General features: G+C 38.4%; 1 protein-coding gene across 2 annotated transcripts; it reads left to right on the top strand.

Moving 5' to 3' along the window:
• Positions 1-103: 103 nt before the first annotated feature.
• On the top strand, positions 104-19,836 carry LOC102696425 (Golgi resident protein GCP60). 2 transcript variants are annotated; one of them, XM_015345335.2, is made up of 8 exons: positions 104-424; positions 9,287-9,428; positions 10,070-10,210; positions 10,892-11,050; positions 11,450-11,624; positions 12,859-13,039; positions 13,493-13,777; positions 14,635-19,836. In XM_015345335.2, the coding sequence occupies exons 1-8, from the start codon at positions 151-153 to the stop codon at positions 14,847-14,849; spliced, it is 1,572 nt and encodes a 523-aa protein (XP_015200821.2). In that variant the 5' UTR covers positions 104-150; the 3' UTR covers positions 14,850-19,836. The 2 variants fall into 2 exon arrangements, with proteins under 2 accessions (XP_015200821.2, XP_015200836.1); XM_015345350.2 differs by lacking the exon at positions 104-424 and adding an exon at positions 615-668.
• Positions 19,837-21,592: the final 1,756 nt, after the last annotated feature.

Genomic DNA, 21,592 nt, shown 5'->3' with positions numbered 1-21,592 from the left:
GACTGCCGTATTCCTTTGTCTCATTTTCTGTTGCCTAGAAACAGTTGCAGTTTTTCCCTTCTCTCGTCTACATCCTCCATGCAACTCCCGGAACTTCCGGCGAGAAATGAAACGGAAGTAGGTACGTGGCTGCTCCAGCTGACACTCAGCATGATGGCGATGGAGGTGCAAAGCTCCGAGCCTAGCGGTGGCAGCTCCAGCAGGCTAGAAGTTTCTATTGACGGGCTGACTCTTAGCCCCGATCCGGAGGGGGAACAGGAACACAATGAGAGACTGGGGCCCCAGCGACAGGAACAGAGCAAAGATGGGAAGAGTCCATCTGAGGAAGAAGATGGGCAAGAGGGCGATACTGCCAATTCCATGGAAAGGAAGTGGGGGTTTCCTCTCCAGGAGCTCTATGGCCTGGCTCTGAAATTCTTTAAAGGTACTTATTCTGCGCCAGCTAAAATCGTAAATGCGCGAAAATCGTTATTTTTTTACATGACGCACGCAACGCAAAAATAATATTATGAACACTATTGTATTGTTCCGCCACAGAAACGGAATACGTTTTAGCTGCGTAGATAAACTACCTGTCTACGAACAGCAAGTAGACACTTGTATCACCCGCAAAACTTCGAAATTTACGATTGCATTCAAGATGGAAACACAAAAAGAGTTAACGATAGGTACCGTATTATTTATACATGTTTTAGGCGTTTATACGACCTACGGGGATGTATATAAAATAGTATGTTATCCATAACTGTTTACTTATATTAGCTGGACACGCGATATCTTACACAGTGAACCTTTGTGTACAATTAAGTACAACATGCATTATGGGCAGCCTCGATACGAAATGCTGGAAGAGCAAGCGTGTCGGAAAGAATCAAGAAACACGTCTCATCTTCCGTAGTGGGCGGTGTTGGAGCGCAGCTCTGGCTATAACAGTTGTAGATCGCAAGATAGATACGAGCGGTAGGTGTTGGTCCTAGGGGTGTGGGCTGAATAGGTGAGTACAGATGGGTACTGTGGGGGTGAGGGATGGTACGAGCTAGGAGGGTGACCAGGCACTGCTTGACAGGCAAGAAAACCAATCTAGCGGCAAATAAAAGGTTAGAGTCGATGGGAGGCTCGGAGGGGGCAGAACATTCACATACTTATACAAGAGCCGTGGGCATTGCGCTTTTTTCAACTCCATCGTGGGTATGATGAGTGCCAGTTGAGGATTCTAATAGTTTTATCTTGTGCAAGGACAAAACTAGTCAGTCCTACTTTAAATTTGGAGTAGACACCGTTTTTGTCAAAACATTTGTACAAAAGAGCACTTAAACCGATTGTGTTTGAAGACAGTGTGGCTGTGAGTGGTGATTCCCACACACATTTACTGTAGAGGTTAAGTGATGACTTTGTGCCTGCATTTTCCATTTGCTTCTTGGCAAATATTATATATCATGTAACAATAATTTGAACTTTATTTTCGTTCACATTTAACACGATCTGATACTCTATAGGCTGCCTCGTCTTTGGTCGGCAGCATTTTTGCAGCACGGCAGTACTGTCCTTCAGCAGTAGTTCTAATGTATTAACATTGCTATTATTTTTATTTTTTAAATATTTTATTTTTTGAAAAGCTGAGTTCATGACTTGGGTCACGACCCTGTATCCTTATGAAGTCTGCATTTACAAACCAAGATAAATGGTTTTAACACATAGTTAAACCTGTCAAAATATCAGATGAATGAATCTGCAGTCTTTTATAAAGACTTTTAAAACACTATTTAAACCGTCCAGGTGTGCTGACTAAAGCCTTAACAGTATATGTCTTAAGGAACAGTAAAGATGTACAGCAGACCTTTAAAAAGTTTAAGATTTCATGGTCCAAATGGTTTTATAAAGCAAAATATTAAAGATTTTTGCTTATTGCTTCATCAGTACCATTTGCACAAAAGCCTGCATCTTGTAAAATCTGAAGTGGATTGCACTGCTTTGAAGACAGAGCCTTCTTATTGTTATAGTAGGGAATGGTTTCTTTTATTAAATTAATTGTTTCTCTTTTGCTATTAAAGGGAGATAGTACGTCTGTTTGCGCTGCAGTTAGTTTCATGCTGAAGTACATGATTATAGTTAACGCCAGGTGCAGGATAAGTCAAGCCTGATGTTTTGTTTTGAATAAATTATCATAGAAGGAAGTCTAAAAATATACAGTATTTTGCATCCTTACTAGTAAAGCCTAAAATTGGCAAATGATTGAGCAGCAGAAGTGTTGTCGTTGGGTAAGGGGTTTTGTTGGCATGGATTAGGATTTGAAAGTTGGTTAGGATACCGTGTCTTTCTTCAGTCTCTTCCTTTCTAAATATTATAACCAAGGGTCGTTTTCTGCAGTTTGCCAAAGTAGGTTGGAGGGGATATTAAAGTCAGTCAAATATGCTCCTGTAGAGTGTATCAGCAGGAAATTCTTATAATTGAATGAGAAATATACTAATATTACATTATAATTATTATTATACTTTGATATTTACTAAAATTAGCTGATGGCCAAGCATTTTATACTTTGCTATTTGGATATGAGTTGGCCTGCGGCTTTATTCTGTATTTCTCTAACTCTGTCGGAGCTATCTCAGTTGTAGCTGTTTACATTCACAGTGTCTCCAAGTGCCAGTTTCTTGTTTTTGGATCGGTTGTTTATTTTTCTGGCAGTCCTTGCTGGAGTGAGTTTTTCTTGGGTTTGTTCTCGGTCTCTTTTCCAAATGCTGAAAGAATGACACATTTATATTGAGAAAGCAAGATCACTCTGCATGTGAGCGTTTATAAAAAGTATTGATTTTGTATATAAATTCTGTGTATTTTGCTTCATTTTGATTGTGATTTTTCATAACTAACGATGATACCCTGTAGTAACTTTTGTAAAACCACTAAATCTCTTCTGCAATATGAAGGTTGGGTGACACAGTGCCGCAGTGGTCAGGTCAGTGTTGCTGCCTCATAGCTCTAGGGCCATGGGTTCAATTCTATCAGTTCAATTCGGTCTGTGTGGAGCTTGTATGTTCTCCCCTTGTTCACATGGGTTTCCTACAGCTGCTCCAGTTTCTTCCCACAGTTCAAAAAGTATACTGGTAGGTTAATTGGCGTCTTGGAAAACTGACCCTGAATTGAATGTGTGTGCCAGGGACAGAAACAGAAGCTTTGTGAATCTATTGCAGTTTTATTTGATGCGTAGTATACAGAAGTGTGAGACTTCAACATCTTTTTTTCACTAGAACAGGTCTTCTTTGTACCACTCAACTTGGTTGAGTGACATATGGTACCTTTGAATGAAATAACATAGGTTTCAGAAGTGATCTTCTCATTACAAATGTTGTACAAGTGTCATAGATGTGCAACACAAAGTTGTATTCGTTTCCCAGTGGGTTGCATGTACTGTATAATTAAAGGCAGATTTCTCAATCACCCCCAGTAGGCATCTTGACTTTTGGAAATTATATATGTAAAGAGATGGGTAAGTAAATGGCATTACACAATATCACTTGGTTAAAAACAAATATTTGATGGTCTTCTTAAGGAAGTAGTTTAATTGAGGGTTAAGTGAGTCTACGTTAAGCAAGTAGAAGGAAATCCTGTTGCAAATTCATCATGCAGTCTGAGAGAATCAAGATGGAGAACCATGCACTTGAATGCATTATCCACCACCTGGAAGGATAACTCTGTAGTGTGAACTCAGAAATATAGCTTTGAGTGATATGTAGTTTTAACAGAGGTTGAAAAGGGCCGGGCCTTGACTAATAATCATCACTGGAGATGAAACAGATATATTTTTTTAGATCATGGAGAATCCTTATAATCGTTGCATTTTTAGCCCATTTATCCTCTATAGCAGTTCCATTTTAAGAGTTGAAGGTTACAGGATGATTCATATTTCAGCATTCTCATTACTCCTTCTGTACTTGTGTGTATTCACCAATGTGGAAGACCATCTACTGGTATTCAAATAATTTGTTTTATTGTGTTTGTATGTAATAGCCTATAAAAGCACAAATAAATTCAATATGGTTAGCCATTTGGAGACTTTTAAGCTCTTACAGTGATATCAGCAAACAAGCTTGCTGCAGTGTAAAACTTAAGAAAGGTTCCAAATAAGAGAAGGTCTTTTGACCCATGTAGATACTTAGAAGCTTATTGATCCAAGAATCTCATCCGGCTGTTTCTTGAAGAATATCTGGGTATCAGTTTCGACAGCATGGCTGGGTGGCTTGTTCCTTACATGTTTCGGTAGCATGTGTGTTAGGATGAAGATACCTTTCAATGAAATCAGCACTCAGTACTAAGCAGATTTATCGCACATGCATGTGAAAAAGGCATATAGCTATTCCACATTTTTTTGAGAGCATTTGGATTTTTGTACACAGTACCCCTTTTTTCTGTTATCCTAAAAATAAGGTAAACCGGCCTCTGGGGAAAATTCCCCTTAGTGTGTGTATGTGTGTTTGTGTCTGCATATACCCTGGGTTGGACTGGCGTCCTCTCCAGAGTGTATCCTGCCTTGCTTCTGTATTGCAGGCCTGTATTGGATAAAGCAGTTAGGAAACAGATGGAAAGGGACAAATTGCCTTCTTTCAAGGGTGTTAAACACAAGAATAGTAGAGTCTTCTTGCTCCTGCAGATTGGCTTTTATTAAGCTTGTAAATTGGTTAGCTATTAACTGACTGTTAAAAACTAACCTTTATTGATCTAATTCAGCCATTAAATGCATAAGGCAGCAAATCTTCAAATCCCAGCTGCATTACCGTGCTTAAATACAACTTCACTGTAACACTAATTCTGCTTATTATACATTTTCACTGGATTTAAAGGGAGGTGATTGAAGTGAACTTCCACGATCAAGTGGATTAAAAGGACCACAGGCTCAAGAGTCCCAATGTAGGACTGAGGGCAGTGTTACTTTAGCCGAGCTAAAATAAAGGCTGGACTGGAGAAGTCTTAGGTACTCCCATGATGCAGTGGTGTTCCAGACCTTATGTGTTTTTGACACACCTGGACACTCTTAACACTGTATGCAGCTTACTGTCTGCTGGATAAGAACAGAAATAGATTAAAAAATAATGCTTTTGAGTACATTGTACATTATTTGGCCACCTTAGGCCTGAATGTGCTCATGTGGAGAATGTAACTGGTTTCAACATTATAGTATGTTGAGACCATAGTATCATAGTATGCCAGTGAAAAATCTGAATACATACAACTGCTATAGAGTTTTGCTTAGTGTATTTGAAGATGCTTTAATGCTATGTGTTCAAATTTTACATCTTAAAATGTTTTTGGTAAAGAAGATGTAATCAGACAAAGATTCCCAGCTATTTGTGCAGGTCTCAGTTTTCGCATAAATGTGAGATTGTTGACAATGAAAGAAGTGGTATCTGTGCTAAAAAAAATCCAGATTAGATGCTGGCTTGTCACAAATCTCACTGGGCAGAGCAAATTTCTTGTAACTCCCTTGAGAAGCAGGGATCACACCAATAAAGATATGAGAGCAGTAAAAACAATAGAAAATCTTCCCATTTAATGACATTGAACTATCAAGTATGGATTAATACCATGAACACTAAGTTAGCCTAAATTGTTTTGTTTTCTAAACCATGTTCTATTCCAACATTTGTAGAATGAACCCATGTTGTCAACTTTTGTTTACCTGATACATGCTTCTGAAGTGATTGTTTTTTGTAGTCATTGTTTTGGTCAGAGAAATTTGAGTTTGCTTTAACAGTTGGTTCAAATTTGTCTACACTTCGACAACTATTAAATATGTCAGTATAAGTAGAAAGAGAGTACTTGCATGAGTCTGCAGTTTTGGTTGAAAGTGCTTCACCCCATATTAGTGCCATTTGTTTGATTCTAAGTGAAACATAACTGCTTGAAACTACAGAATTTAGCTGTAGAAGATTTTATTGATTCAAAAACCTGTGTAATCAATACAGAAAACACCCTGAATCTCTTTGTATGTTTCATATCTGTGTGAAACATTTTTTTGTTGTAGGATCTTTGAATATCAGCTTTATTTGGTTTAGAGCATTAAAGTGCATTCAGAATTTTCTCGGTCTAAAATCTTCAAACATAAATTACCCAATTCTGTGCTTTCATGTACATTTTAACAAAATGAAGAAAGTTAGGACTTAGGCAGATGTGGCTTTCATTTAGGTGTCTAATTGCTCCAGATGGATATTTTTAAATAACAATATAAAGCAGTACCCTACTATTTTATCTTGTTTGTATTCAGAGTAGTTTACCAGAATTGTGACACAACTGCTGTTGAGGTAATGTGATTAAAATCATGATTTTTCATTCTCACATGTGTTAATGTGCAGATCAAACTGGCTGTCATTGTTTCAGGGCAAATATTAGTTTGAAGGCAAATGTTAGCCAGATACATCGCTTTTTTTAAATTCACATTGGCTGATATTGATTGAATATGGCTGTTATTGATTTGAATAAAAAATACTTTTAACTGCATAATGTGTTCTCACGGCTTTGCTGAATTATTTGGTAGCTACAGCTATTATCAGTTTTCAGAATTTCACTTTCATTAAGTGATGATGTCTGCTTTACTGCCTTGAAAAAGTATGCACCCCATTTCCAGTGACATCCCATTGTGTAGAATTGCAAATTGTGTATATTTTGTATGAAAACTATAATCAATTTGAACAATTTTCTGGTCAAAATATCAAAAGTCGGCAAAAACTGCAATGAAAGAAATACATATATTTAAAATAAATGTGTTTTCATGATGTGTAATTCAAGAAAACGGGGTGTCATTGGAAGGGGATGTATGCTTTGCAAGGCACTGTACTTTGAAAGAGGGGAGATGACACAGTGATTATAGTTATGCGACCCTAATTGTGCCCGTGTGTTTTCTTCCCCATCTTCTCCCCTATATATACACAGCAAATTCACCTTCATTTTACAAGGTATGTTGTTTTAACAGATGTTTTAATTTGCAGTAATTGCTTTTGCTGAGCCCATGTTAGCCACTGAAGGAAGAGTGACAAAGATTTTGTTGCAATGTTTTTGTCAGTTTGTTTTGAAGGTACTGCTTTGCACAACGTGCTTGACACTGCCTAGAGAGTGTACAGCACTGTGTAGGCCCACATTTCACTCATATTATATATTAAGAGTACTTTGAATACCCTGAATGGATCTGTAACACAGCATGTAAGTTACTGTAACGCAGCATGTAAGCTGATCTGCCAAAAGAACAGTAGATTTTTTTTGCTTTATGTTCCACACCCTCTGCTTTGTTATAAGGTTTATTGCAACAAAAAGATTAAGATGATGCAATGAATTCTGAAAGTTTTCTTTTGCCATTCTTTTCAAAGCGTTCAGATTAAAGTTATTATGCTCATCGTTAGAAAACTTGGGGAAAACTCTTGTCCATTGTTTGAAAACTTAGGAAGAAGAGAAAGTTTCAAAGGTCAGAAATTTATTAAAAACCATTTTAGTTTTTTTAGCAGTTAAAGATAAGATAAAATTGATATTAACAGCAGCAGTGTTAGTCTAATGCCACATGCCTTTAAGGTTTTTGTAAATATCATTTTTATTTTTGAGTTTCTTTTGAAGGTGTGAGCACTGATAGTTACAACAGAAAAAAACTTGTTTTGGTCTTAGCAGTTAATTCCTCTGATATTCGTTCACATTTTCTCAGTGGTAGAAATGTGGTTTGAACCGAACAACTCCTGCTAACAGGCTTTTGACCTAAATCACTGGATTATTTAGTTTTGCAATTAATCTTTGTGCCACCTCACAAGATGTGACCTCTTGAGCCATGCACTTTGGTGGGGTTAGCCAGTCTGCTTTTAGAATGGAAAAGGCTGCACCTCAGTGAATCCAAAGCAATATGGACTAGAACTCGCTCTCCTCAGGCAGTCCTGGGGGTGTAGCCATAAGCCAATTTAACAGCTGGCAGTTCTGTTTTCTGCATTCTGTTGTATGCCCATCCAGTTTGGAATGACAACTGCTTACTTGGATTATGGCTACAACCCCAAACTGCGTAGGGAGATTGAGTATCAGCACGCCCACCTGTCAGAGCCTTTTGTTATTTACAAATAATAGTGATTCCTAACGTCAGTATTGCACTTTCTGAATCCCAAAGGATCCCGAAGTGATTTTCATCTAGGAAGAATTATAGAGATTTCTAGAAAATTACTAGATTACAATTGTTAGCTGGTTTAGTAATTGAGGGCTAACTTCCAAGGATCTTCTTCAGCTGGTTTTTGAAAGCAGTTGGGTTTAACAACGTGGCTGGGTAGCTCCAGTGCTTCTTTGTGTAAACAGGTACTTCCTGTTGCTGGTTTTAAAAAAGTCAAGTTCCTTCAGCCTGTCAGGGCAGGACATCAGGAATTACCTGTTTGCTCTTTGTACTGATTCCAGGGCAGCAATACAAATTTGGCCACCACATTACAGAAAAGATGCACAATATTCCAAGTGTGATCTTACTAGGGTATTGTGCAATTTAAACCTGCATCTTTTAATTTAAGTTGTATTTTATATCTATACATGCCAACATTTTTTGCCTTTGTAATTGCTTGCCCACATTATCTGAAAGTATATTGTAAATGTGTCAACAGAAGGCATCTAGGTCGATTTTTAGAGGCAGCAACGTGTTTTAAACATTCCCTTTTCCTAAATTTAGACCAGTAGTTTGTTTTTGTTATTTTTATGTAATATTCTGCGGTTTAACTTGGAGATACAAAGGGTTGAACTTAGAACATCCTACAGGCAAAGCATGTGCTCTGACATTCAGTTATATCTCCGATTGTCCCGTCTGTCATCACACCTGGGTGATGTGCAGCAGCCATGCGGAGAAGTGAGAAATTGCTTGCTATTTGAATGAAAGAAGAACCTTAGCCAGGCTGCAAGCCCTGAGTGTTATTTAGCACAGCAGAATTATCACCACTACTCTCATGAACACTTCCATGGTAATATGCTCCAAGCAGCACCATGCTTTTCAGGAGAGTTGTGCACATCTGTCAATGCTGGCTCTCTGGGAGCTCATAGGCTCACACCATGTTCCCGGAGCTGCTGTAGCACAAATAGCAAAGGAAAATCGAAACACCCCACCTTGGGAGCACACATACCATTGTGGGAATCCTGGTTACAGACTTGACCCACTCTTCAGCCAGTGACGCCTGGAGCAGCTTTGTAAGTTGAACCCTGTACCGGCCTCAGTTTGAGGTAGAAGATGGATCCTTTGCATGAAATGCTATTTTTTGTCATGCTTGCCCAGTGTTAATAAATATCCTTGTTGTTTGTACAGACAAAGATGGCAAAGCCTTCCACCCAACATATGAAGAGAAACTACGCCTTGTTGCTCTCCATAAACAGGTTTTACTTGGCCCGTATAATCCAGATGCCTGTCCAGAGGTTGGATTTTTTGATGTCCTTGGAAATGACAGAAGGTACAGCTTAATTAGTGTTAAAAACACCAATACCTGGTGAACAGAAACCGCTTTGATCGGTGCTGTGAATTCTAGAACATTATTGAAAATAACGATTTTCCATTTGTGTGCAATAACACATACCAGACTGTCTACAAAGTGGGTACCAGGGCTTTCTGTATTTTGGTTTAGGCGCTCAGTGAGCACTCTGTGCACCTAATTAAATAAAATGGTGTATTACAGCCTAATAAGAGTTAGTCTTATTGCAATCGGAGCACTTTCAATTCATTCATAACACCCACAGTCGACAAAGGACTCTTATTTGAGTTGCAGACCTTAACCCATGTTAAGAAAATATCCTTCATATGTGAATCACAAAATACAGGGCTTCTACCGAAGTGTCTAGCATTTAATAATAATTTAATAACATATTCACTGTGACACTGCTAATGTCCCAAAAGCATGTTACAGAATCCAATACTTAATGTTAAACAATGAAAAGTACTATCTACTTCAGGGATTTGCAACATAGTGTTTTTCCTACCTTGTCTCAAACTGTAGCAGTAAAAGCCAGTTATGCCAAATGGCCAGGCCATTTTGACCTAAGCAGAAAAATTCAAGAGGTTTAACCCCCTTCTCTTGGTTGTGGTTTGTTTTTGCAGGAAGGAGTGGGCAGCATTAGGGAACATGTCAAAAGAAGATGCTATGGTGGAATTTGTAAAGTTGCTGAACAAATGTTGTAATTTATTTGCACCCTACGTTACATCTCACAAGATAGAGAAGGAAGAGCAGGAAAGGAAAAGGTGAGATGGCTCGTTTGTTTTTCTTAGTTCATATACTGAAGACTTTGTAGCCCAAGAACCTAGTAGTCCAACTGGCTCTTCCTTCCAACAGTGGATCCATACAACTTTGTACTAGCTTCAGACATCTTCATACTAACTGGGATCACCCTTGATTTTCATTAGATATCTAGTATTGAGTTAAGATCTTGTAATAGAACAGATTGGTAGGAGATGGGGCGAATTTCAGCAAATTCCTAAATGAAGTTGCAAACTCCATTTATACATGTCTAACCCGTAGTAGATAACAGCATTCATTTACTACCGCCTGACTCCTACTAGTCATTATGAATGTTCATGAACAAAATCCGGCTTAGGTGCAAAACATTCATTATATTCAAAAGTCAATATTTTCAGCACTTAAGATTTCTTTTTCAGCCACGACATTACGTCGTTGTGAAGTATTACGAGATAAGAGGGGGGCATATCAGGGTTTAAGAAGACGTTTTCTCTCAGAGTTGTGTGTTCTGGAACTGTCCCAGTGTCTGATATACATAACGAAGTTAAACGATTTGTTTCTGCTCTGCGCCCCCCCCCCCCCCCCCCCCCCCCCGGTAAAAATCCCGTTTCTTATCACGGTTGGTCTCTCGAGCCCGGCTGTTGTGTTGCTGCCGATTGCTGTCTGATCAGCTGTGCTCTCTACAGGAGGGAGGAGGAGCAGCGGCGGCGGCTGGAGGAGGAGGAGAGGGAGCGGCGGCGCCAGGAGGAGGAGAGGCGCCGCAGGGAGGAGGAGGAGAGAGTGCGCAGGGAGGAGGAGGAGCGCCGGCAGATCGAGGAAGAGAGGCTGCGCATGGAACAGCAGAAGTCAGTGCTCTCTCACTACAGCCACTTCAGGGCTTTTCTGTCAAACTGGCTATGTACAAATGTGTATTCAGTGTACATCACCCCTTCTCAGTTTAGGTAAACTGTTGATAAGGTGCTAATTTTGTTCTTTTTGTTTTGATGTGTTCGGAGTTCTCCCTTATTCACTGTTTTAACCCTATAGGTCTGTTAAACCCTATTATATGAGTTACCTGTTGACATGAAAGATCTCAGATTGAGAAAAAACTTTAATCTTTCAGGGAGTTAAGGAAAAAAATTGAATAATGGAATTACTTTTAGAAGCCTACAATTATTGTGTTGCCATGCATCAACTGAGTCTAGTGTGTTGTGTGTCTGTAGTTTGTCTAGTGCTGGCTGACACATTTGTCCGTGTGGTTGCAGGCAGCAGATCATGGCAGCTCTGAATGCTCAGACAGCAGTTCAGTTCCAGCAGTATGCTGCCCAGCAGTACCCAGGCAACCTGGAGCAGCAGCAGATCCTCATTCGCCAACTACAGGAGCAGCACTACCAGCAGTACATGCAGCAGTTGTACCAGGTGCAGCTGGCACAGCAGCAGGTAGAGTATGGGCCTGCAGCCTGCCAGGAGGTGGAATTCAATATGTGAATTTGCCTCTCTCCCGGTACAATCCTGGGCCCAGTTGTAATGCTTTGTGATCAGCACTGAGGTGATGACAGTTTGAGTAAAAATCCTGATGATCACAGACCCCTAGTTAGCCTTTACAGTATCTGTTGTACTTCATTTGCAATATTTTCGTTTTTTGGTGTGACAAAGGACAGGGCACTGAGAACTCGAGTGATCATGGTTTATCCACGAAGTCATGAAAGGGATGAAACAAGGTGGAAGGTAGCAGCAGAATATTGACAGGATCAGTGCTTTTCTTAGGTTAAGAAAAGCACTATGCACTTATGAGATCAGCGTTAAAAAATGTTAGGCGATATTAAGTGGTTTTGCATTTTTACAGGTAAATACTAGGGTCACTTGGTCATCTTGTAATTGTACCCACAGAAGATCTTTGTGGAAACATGACGAGATAATCTCATTGTGTATAATAATTTAAATGTGTGTCAGGTGTGTTCATACTACAAAAGGGCTTTTGTGGAAGTTGTAGCAAGGAAAGGTGTTACTGAACCAAAATATTTAACATTAAGCAGTAGTTTGAAACTAAATAAATAATTTAGCAAAGATAAGTGTTGAAATAACCTAATGGTCTTAGGAATGAAAATGTTTCTTTTTATTGCAGAGAACAACACTAGTTTCCTTGCTTCATTTCTACGAAGATGGTTGGATATAGGTGTAAACAAACATCTAGGAAATGGATCACCTTCTGTGTCATCATTAGCTTTACATTAATTTAAGAAAATAGTCATAGCCATAAAAAAAGTCCTTTTATTTTAAGTAATTCTTAAGACTGTTCACAATGTGATCACAAAGGTAACTTTTTTATGTTTCAAACTACAATAAGAAAGAAGCAACATCCTAACGATTACAAACATAATCAACTTGATTTACTTTGCGTCTATGTTTTCATTAGGTAAAACCTATCATCAGATGTCTCTGCAAAACAAATGCTCAATACATTCTGGAAAAGTGTCACTATGTGCAGCAGTTTGTGTTGTGGTCCGAGTAGTGTTACTATTGAGGTTGTATAATGGCCTGTTTCAACCCTCATTAATCTTGCAAATGGTGAACAGGCACACTCCGAGCTCATCTGTGTCTTGGTTTACCTGTGTGCTAATGTATGATTCTTACTGGATCTTGCTGTTGTCACAGTTGCTCTCCTATTTTGCAGGCGGCTCTGCAGAAGCAGCAGGAGGCGGCGATAGTGTCGTCCACGATGGCGGCGAAGGTCAGTGCTGCCTCCCCTGGGGAGAGCCCTGCACTCAACGGACAGCCCAACGCTCATACAGACAGTCTGGACAAGGAGCCGGAGCTGGAGCCTGCAGAAGAGCTCACCGAAAATGGACCAAAAGGCATGGTCAACGGCTGAAGACCGAAAAAACATCATCCGTAGCATTTCCATTCGTAAAAATGACATCAAAGCATGTGTACTTAATTGGGGTGTTCAATGTCTGAACAAGCTAAAAAGGTTTTTAATTTATAAAATGATGATGATAAGATATAATTTAGTGATTTTTGTAACATTTCCATTTCTGTTCTAGCCCGTGCACATTTTTATATTTTCTAGTTTCTCCCAAGTCAACACAGTTGCCCCTTGACAACATTTTGATAGGATCCTAAGTATTCACTTTTCTTGGCAAAAAAGGCATATCGCAAAGCCTTTTGGCAGATCCCATCACTAACTCTCTCATATCTGTTGCCACCATCTCACTGCATGGAGTGTTCTTGGCTTTTCAATCATTTTGTGTAATATGTAGACGGATGTAGTACAAATACATAATTCCCTTTCCTCCATCTTTCCTCAGATACTACACCTGTGATCGCTGCACCCTCCATGTGGACACGGCCACAGATCAAGGATTTCAAAGAGAAGATCAGGCAGGACGCTGACTCTGTCATCACAGTGGGCCGTGGGGAGGTGGTGACCGTGCGTGTGCCGACTCACGAGGAGGGTTCCTATCTCTTCTGGGAGTTTGCCACTGATCACTACGATATTGGCTTTGGAGTGTACTTTGAATGGACAGATTCTCCAAACACTGCTGTCAGCGTCCACGTCAGCGAGTCCAGTGAAGACGAAGAGGATGAAGAAGGTGAGCAGGCTAAGTGCCAATTCAGTGACAGCTAGCCACATTTAGTTGTTACTGGTTCCACTTAAAGGGCTGTAGATTAGCCTTCATATGCTAATTCCTTATTTTTCAAATGTTTGTTTAACATTTTTTTTCTAGTGAACACCTTTCAGGGAATGCACCATGTTCATGAGTTGGAGTCTTGCTAATATTTTGTGTCTTTTGTTTGGTTTATTTTATTCTAAAGCTTTTTTTTTCTGATTAAGAAATAATATAAAGTTTCTGAAGCCTTGAGAGGGCACATTCAGCTTACCCTCTAGTGATACAGTTCTCGTGATGGTACATATAGTATCTGTGGAAAAATAGCGATTAACTTGACTTCGCTGTTCAGCCAGTTTGTTTTGGCTGTATGTATCAAAACAAGAATTCTAGGGCCATGTAATTCTTTGTCATTGTTGTGGGTGCATTTATCAGTCTGACCCCTTTGCTGTTTAATGCTTAGAAAAACATACTAACAAAAGTCAAAATCAATTTGTGTGTGCACATTGTAGTATCCTCTCCAGTTTGAGATGTATTCATTCCAATTTCCTGATTTCACTCTGAGCTTACCACAGAGAAGCCTCACCATCACAAAATCACTTTGGGATTAACATTAATTTACAGGCATATGGATGAAAAAACATCCACACAAAGATTGCATTGTGTAATATCCCTAGTCTTTTCAGGGTTTTGTAGTTAATTAGGAGTCCGATTTCTCAGCGTCTGTCAGTGTCAGGCCGACTGGAATAAAGTCTCTGCTTTTTCCTCTACTTTAAGCAGCACAGTGCATAAAATAATTGATGTGAAATTGCTTACACTTCTTTGGTTGACCTTTTTTTCAGCGGAAACCCAGAGTGAAGAAGAAAAAGCCAAAAAGAACAACAGTAAGCCTCAGGTGGATGAGATTGTGCCGGTCTACAGGAGAGACTGCCATGAAGAGGTCTACGCAGGCAGTCACCAGTACCCAGGGAGAGGAGTGTACCTTCTCAAATTTGACAATTCGTACTCATTATGGAGATCAAAAACCGTCTACTACAGAGTTTACTACACTAGATAAAATCCTTTGCCGGAAACTGGGGGTGTGCAGGTTGGAACGTGGAGTGGCTTTGTTTTCTCTTGGGGAATTGTAAAATCTACCTTGGCGTGGAAGCTGGGTGCAGATCATACAGATCTGTACCGTTCTCATCAATTTTTGTTTTGGAGGGCAAATATGTGCCACTTTTAAAGTCTTGGTTGAAGTATGAAGTATTATTGGTTCCTATTCAGCAAAACACTGCCTTGCCATTGACCTAAGTATTTCAGGGGTCAGGGCAATGGGCCTATTACATAAGTTCCCACTTTGCTCCAATATATTGCCTTACTGTTCTTCACAGAATGTTTCATTTCACTAAAACTAGATTAGTGGTTATCAACTGTTGCTAAATATGTACCATTAAATTGGATGAATAAGACAACAAGGATTTTAAAAGCTTTTCTATTGTGTACAATATAAAGATTTGTCAAGCTCTAAATAGTTAATTGACAATTTAAACCAGAGAATGTAAAGCCTAAGAGACTGCTTACTTTCAAATCCAATGTATGAACTAACTTCCTGATCACTTTGCAGCTGATAAGAGGCATGATACACAAAAGGATGGTAGTGTTGTCACACAATTACTTTGTTTAAAACACATTTATGACAAATAAAAAGGTGTTTATTTTGTTCTGGTATGAATACATGATTCCAGAATGTGGCACTTAAGGCCACATGACTACCGTCAGTTGTGATACATTCTCATGATTTTGAGAACCTTTGGTTTAAACCCTTTTCTTCTGGTGTTAAAGGGAAAGAGAAAAATACCAGTTGTGGCCTTTTGAGGAAGGCCTTGATAACTGATAGTGAACTGTCTAGTGGATATTTTAGTTAAGTGAGCAAATACCTTTGCATCTGAAGGATTCCAGTTATCCCATGGCAAGAACTATTGGCATAAGACATAAAAGTATAAAACAAAGCTTAAGAAGGTGTTTCTTAAATAGACATACATTGTATTATGGTGAATGGTTCCACTTTTACATCAGGACTTAAGGCAGTGTTTTGTCCAGTAAACCCCATTTTCCTCAGATAGCTAAAGGATAATAAGCATAACCTGTGAAAACTGATATCTATACAACCATTGTCCTTAATGTGTAAATTCCAACTATAACAATCTAACCAGTTCATTGTTTTAAAGGTATCTTTGGAATTAAATGTATGCATCTGAATTCGAAATGCATTAATATTCCTGGGATGGTCAAATCTAGTCTTGGAGAGCCACACTCCAGCAGTTTTTATAAGTCCCCCTTTATTTTTGAGTCATTCATTGAAGGCAGCAGTTGGCATTACAGATGATTATTAAATTAAATAAATGGCCTTTTTTATGTTTAAAATCTCATCTGATTTAGAACTTGTTGTACGGAGTATGTGTAAAACCAGATTCTCTCTACAAAACCAGGGGTGGTCACTCTTATTTCATTGTTTTACATTCATGTGACATGCGAGAGACCATTTGTTTCTCTCCATATTGTGCAGAAAGTGTTCTCTTTGTGAGTGCATTATATTATAAAAATCTGCATTTTTTCCCCCCAACTTGGATATGTATTGCTTTTGAAAGCAAATGGCATTCATGTTTACACAAAATGCTCTTCATTTAAGTATTCTGATTTTGGTGTAGCTAGGCCAAACCTGCTACCTTCCTCTGCTGCCCAAGGAGTCACATAATATTATAGATAAGTCTATAATATTTAGATGCCATTTATAAAAAGCAGCTCGATTTAAAACAATAGTGCATTGCTTAGAAGTATAGTTTTCATTTTTAAACAAGGTCCATGCTGCATATAGGTGTACAGTAGGTAAAAATACAGTAATCTCAAATAATTGAAAATATTTCTTAACACTGATTTATAGCCAGTGTTATAGTGGATTGTTTTCTTTAAGTTAACCTCTGTGTTGGGAGATTTGAAGTCTGAAACATTAAAGACATTACCCTGCTCAAAGCTTAGTTGTGAAAAGTCATTTAAATTTGGTAATTCAAACTATATTAAGACCATTTGATAAAGGTCTTCTAGTGTAATACCACTGACAAAACAATCTTTAACACCAAATAGGTAACATAAAACCAAGTTGTGTTACACATTACCTAAATGTTAATGCTGACTTCATGATTAATAGGTTTCAAAGAAGAGCTGTTATTCAAGCAAAGAACTTACATGCGTTCCCCACATCAATTAAAATGCAAAAAGATTTCTAATATGTAAAGTGTTTATATTATGGACTGACTGGAAAAAAAACACTAGATTTGTACATCCTATTCACCATTTTGGTCGTTTTCAGTTCTGGTTAGTTAATGTGAATACATGTGTACTGGACCCCGAGCTGCTGTTGAGACCTCTAAAACTACAATGCTGCAGCATCCCGTCAGTAGAGTGAGGCTAGATGGACCTGTTTATGCCTCCCCTTGCTCTCTGTGTCTTCAGTGAGCAAGATTTAAATTCTTACCCTGAAAGTGCATTCTATGTCTTTTGGCATTTCTGTCTGAAGGGTTTGGCTTTACAGTCTAATCGGTGGGGCAGTATCAGTACTGCTGTGTGTTTGTTACCACTTGTGGACAGCTTGCCACAGCTGTGCAAAACAAAGATGCCATGCTTTCTTTCCAAAATGATAAAAATGCTAGTACTGAAGGAAGGTAACCAACAACAGTCCTCAAAGTTAAAGATGCAGGTTACTTAGTGAAATTACTTTTTCGCCCACTGCACATTCTAATTAACCCTAACCCATTCTAATTAAGTATAGTTTTTGTTCATTTAGCTCGGTTGTACAGGTCTGTTGACAATTCTTTCCATGTAGAGTTTTTCCACTCTTATTTGCATGCTTTGTTTTACCCAGTTGCCTAGTTTTGCACACCCCCAGTTTAGTCTCATTTTGAAACGTTTTTTTTTGCACTTTGTGCATTAATCTAAAAAGCAAAACCTAAAAGAAAATTGAGATTATGGTTTGCCGTTGCAATCACAGCCAGAAACATGGTTAGTTATTTAAAACATTTGAGACTCCTTACTGAAAAAAGTCTTTGATTCTGATGCTGAGGAATTTGCATTTTTTCAGGCATAGATATACCATGTAGAACATCAGTTTTCCTATATATGCCTTTCTTAATTTTAGGTGCTATAAGAGCTGAATCAGTTCGACCTCAAATGCTGTAGTTTTGCAATTCAGTTTGGATATTTAAACAGGAAATATCCAAAGCCAATGTTGTAGATTTGTGACCTGTGGAAAAGGCAATGACATGTACAGCAGCATCCTTAGAAATATATCTTTTCAGCAAAGAGGCTAAGTTCTAGTTGCTATAAAGAAATGCTTCTTTTGTGAACATTGAGGCTGTAATTGGAAAGTTTCATCTTATCCAATTTGCACTAAGCAATCTTTATCTTAAAAGTAAAGAACTAGAAGAAAGGTCAGACCAGATGAGGCAGAAAAGTATATAGCCATGTAACCGCTCATTGGAAAGCTTGTAGATCGTTCAGATCTAACTGCTGCTGTTTGTGAATTATGAAAAATAATCACCTGGCAGCATTTGAACATTGATAGAAGTTCATATTTAATGATAAAAGTGCAAACACCCATATATGACCCTCTTGGGACAAGAGTATATGTAGAACTGCCATGCAGCTCCTCAATGGCGTTATCAGTACTAAGCAAAATATTCTTTGTAATCTGCTGCCTGCATCGAGGCCTAATGATCGCAAATACCGTCTTAGTTCATCATACTGCATTTGATGCTAGAACACTGAATTTAGAAACCAAACTTTCTCGATGTTTTCCAAAATCAAAAAGACACAAGCAAATTGAAGTATCCATTCCTTTTTGGTGCAAGAATAACAGCGGTATCCTCAATTTGATCCTGTTTCTGACTTGTGATTTCCGGCCGATGATGTTGTCGCACTCTGTACAGTTTAGATGAGCAAGCTTGTTTCATGATGTTTTGTTGTTCTTTGATATCCATTTTGTAAATAACATTCTGTCCCTCTTTGCTGTGAAAATATTAAATACTAGATTACTGTATTTTCTACAGTGGGAAAGATATTTAAATTGTTTAGCATTATCACTGCAATTATGGATACTGTCACCCTCCCATATTTCAACACCTTACAAACCTCAGAATTATTGTAAAATGATCTATAGACAGAGGTTTCTGTGGCAAAATTAAACCTTTAACTATCAAGAACACTCAGCATTACTTTCAAGATTATCCATTTCTGCAACATCCCATGGGTAAGTTAGTTTATAAAAATGTCATTTAAGTTTCTGAGTTTAAAAAAATGATTCAGTTGTAGTTTGGATTCATACTTGCATCCAAAATAAGCCTGCGTGAAATATAGCTTTGCTGTACTTGTTTTTATCAGTAAACCAAAACATCCTGCAAAGAATGAAATTAACACATGGAATCTTCACAGATACAAAAAAACCTTATTGATGTAGGAGCCTATCAAAATTAGTTAAGGCTGTATATTCTCTTGCAGGGGATAATTGTGAATTGTCTTAACACTTTTTTCAAAATACTAGGATTGTTTTTTGGTGCAGTGTTCTGGCAAAACCAATTACATAGAAGGGAATGTGGGCATGTTTTCACAATAACATCCTCTGTAAGCAATTTGTGGTGAAAATGTGCATTTAAAAACAATCTGTTCCTTGTAAACAATTTATCTACAGTGTCCATAACATTTTTTCTCAACCATCATGTATGTGGGAGTTGAAAAGTGATGGTCTAGATGTCAGACAGGAAAATTGTTACATGTCTTTTTTTTAACAAAAACCCTACACAGATCATTTTAATGCTAGTAGTTAATATGCATTTCTGAGTAATCCTTCTTTTTCTTCCCCAGTGATGATGCTAAATTCTGTCCTTGATGCAGTGGGTGGGGGTAAATGGTTAAATAAGATTGTAAATTGTCCAAGGTGGAAAGGTGAAGATTATGTATGTAAACTGTAAATTTAAAATTTGAGTTCAACATTAAAAAAAGCTCAACAATTATTGCTTTTGGTTGTTTAATTGTTGGAGTACAGGCTCAAAATCCCTAAGCAAGTATATATTTAAACTATGATTAAACCTCCATTTATCTGTAAAATCAGCTTCTGTCTCATATATTCTTATTTTTTACTGGCACTGCTTTTGACATGAATGTGAGAGGTATATTAAATTGAACCAGCTTTGCTCAATCCAGCATATAGGCTTTCTATGAATTTGAAATGAACATTGTTCTTCTTATAGCCATCAGACTAATCGGCAGCTGTACTGTAAATTAAATCCACTCTATGCTGCAAAACTGATAGCAAAGGTAGGTTAAGGTTAAAGACCTTAAGTGCTTTTCTATAAAAGGTGCACTGAGTCACTCTCCATTTAACAGTTTGTGCTCTTCACAGTATCTACAGCAGATTTTGCAGTGATCGGTGGGGAAATGGTGCTCTCCCTGACAACTCAGCGAGCTCACAGGAGTTGAAGACTGCACATGAGGCTGAGGATATCCTGTGCTGACACCTGACCCTGCTGACATCGGCAAAATTTGATCAATTGCTTAGGACATTGAGACCACAGCTGGCCCAGCCCATAGCTGAAGACAGACTGTGCTCTGTACTACAAAGTAAAGCCTGTGCTACTAATGGGCTCTTTTATTTGTTAAGGCACTTCATAAAAAGGTTTAACTTAGACTATATTTATGAAATTCCTTATATTTAGAAAGTGAATTCTAGATTCAAAGGAAAGAAGAACCATGCTATGTCCACTTGTCTAATATGCTCAATAGATTAGTTAGTGTACACCAGGCTGAACCAAAGCTCATTTAAATCTATAGTCATGTGCAAAAGAAAGTACACCCTCTTTCAATTCATTGGTTTTACATATCAGGGCATAAATAACAAACACCTGGTCCTCACCAACTTCTATAATTAAACAAATCTAGCCTCAGATAAAAGACAACACATAACAGATTTCACTATGTCATTATTTATTCAACAAAAAGTAAGCCAAAACGCAGAAACCATGTGGGAAAAATTAAGTACACCCTTACTGCTTCCATAGGAGTTAAGAAGGTAATAAGAAGCCAGGAAGTGTGACCACCAATATATAAGAAGAACCTTTGGCAGTTTGGTGGTCTGGAGCATTCAGGTGTGTGTTAACACCATGCCAAGGAGAAAAGACATCAGCAATGAACTCAGAGAACCAATTGTTGCTGTTCATCAGTCTGGGAAGGGTTATAAGGCCATTTCCAAACAATTTGAAATCCATCATTCTACAGTGAGAAAGATTATTTACAAATGGAGAACATTCAAGACAGTTGCCAATCTTGCCAAGAGTGGGTGTCCCAGCAAATTCACCCCAAGGCCATACCATATAACGCTCAATCGTAAAGAACCCAAGAGCTACATCTAGGGATCTACATGCCTCGGCTAACATGTTAAATGTTAAAGTTCATGACATTATGATCAGAAAAAGACTGAACAAGTATGGCTTTCATGGAAGGGTAGCCAGGAGAAAGCCTCTTCTCTCCAAAAAGAACATAGCAGCATGGCTTAGGTTTGCAAAGTTGCATCTAAACAAACAACAAAATTTCTGGAACAATATCCTTTGGACAGACGAGACCAAAGTGGAGATGCTTGGTCAAACCAAACGGAGCATATCACCACAAACATTTCATACCAGTCTTCAAGCACGGTGGTGGAGGGGTAATGATTTGGGCTTGTTTTGCAGCCACAGGACCTGGGCACCTTGCAGTCTTTGAGTTGATCATAGC

Source organism: Lepisosteus oculatus, chromosome 2 (assembly GCF_040954835.1).
Source record: "Lepisosteus oculatus isolate fLepOcu1 chromosome 2, fLepOcu1.hap2, whole genome shotgun sequence".
Lineage (NCBI taxonomy): Eukaryota > Metazoa > Chordata > Actinopteri > Semionotiformes > Lepisosteidae > Lepisosteus > Lepisosteus oculatus.
Note: the sequence above shows the minus strand (reverse complement) of the source record. Positions and strands in the feature narration are given on the sequence as shown.

Bases quoted from the DNA above. Each gene is read 5' to 3' on its own strand.
- LOC102696425 (XM_015345335.2), top strand. From the start codon at position 151: ATGATGGCGATGGAGGTGCAAAGCTCCGAGCCTAGCGGTGGCAGCTCC. The intron at 11,625-12,858 runs GTAGAGTATGGG...CCTATTTTGCAG, and splicing joins TGCAGCTGGCACAGCAGCAG to GCGGCTCTGCAGAAGCAGCA. The intron at 13,040-13,492 runs GCATGGTCAACG...ATCTTTCCTCAG, and splicing joins CACCGAAAATGGACCAAAAG to ATACTACACCTGTGATCGCT.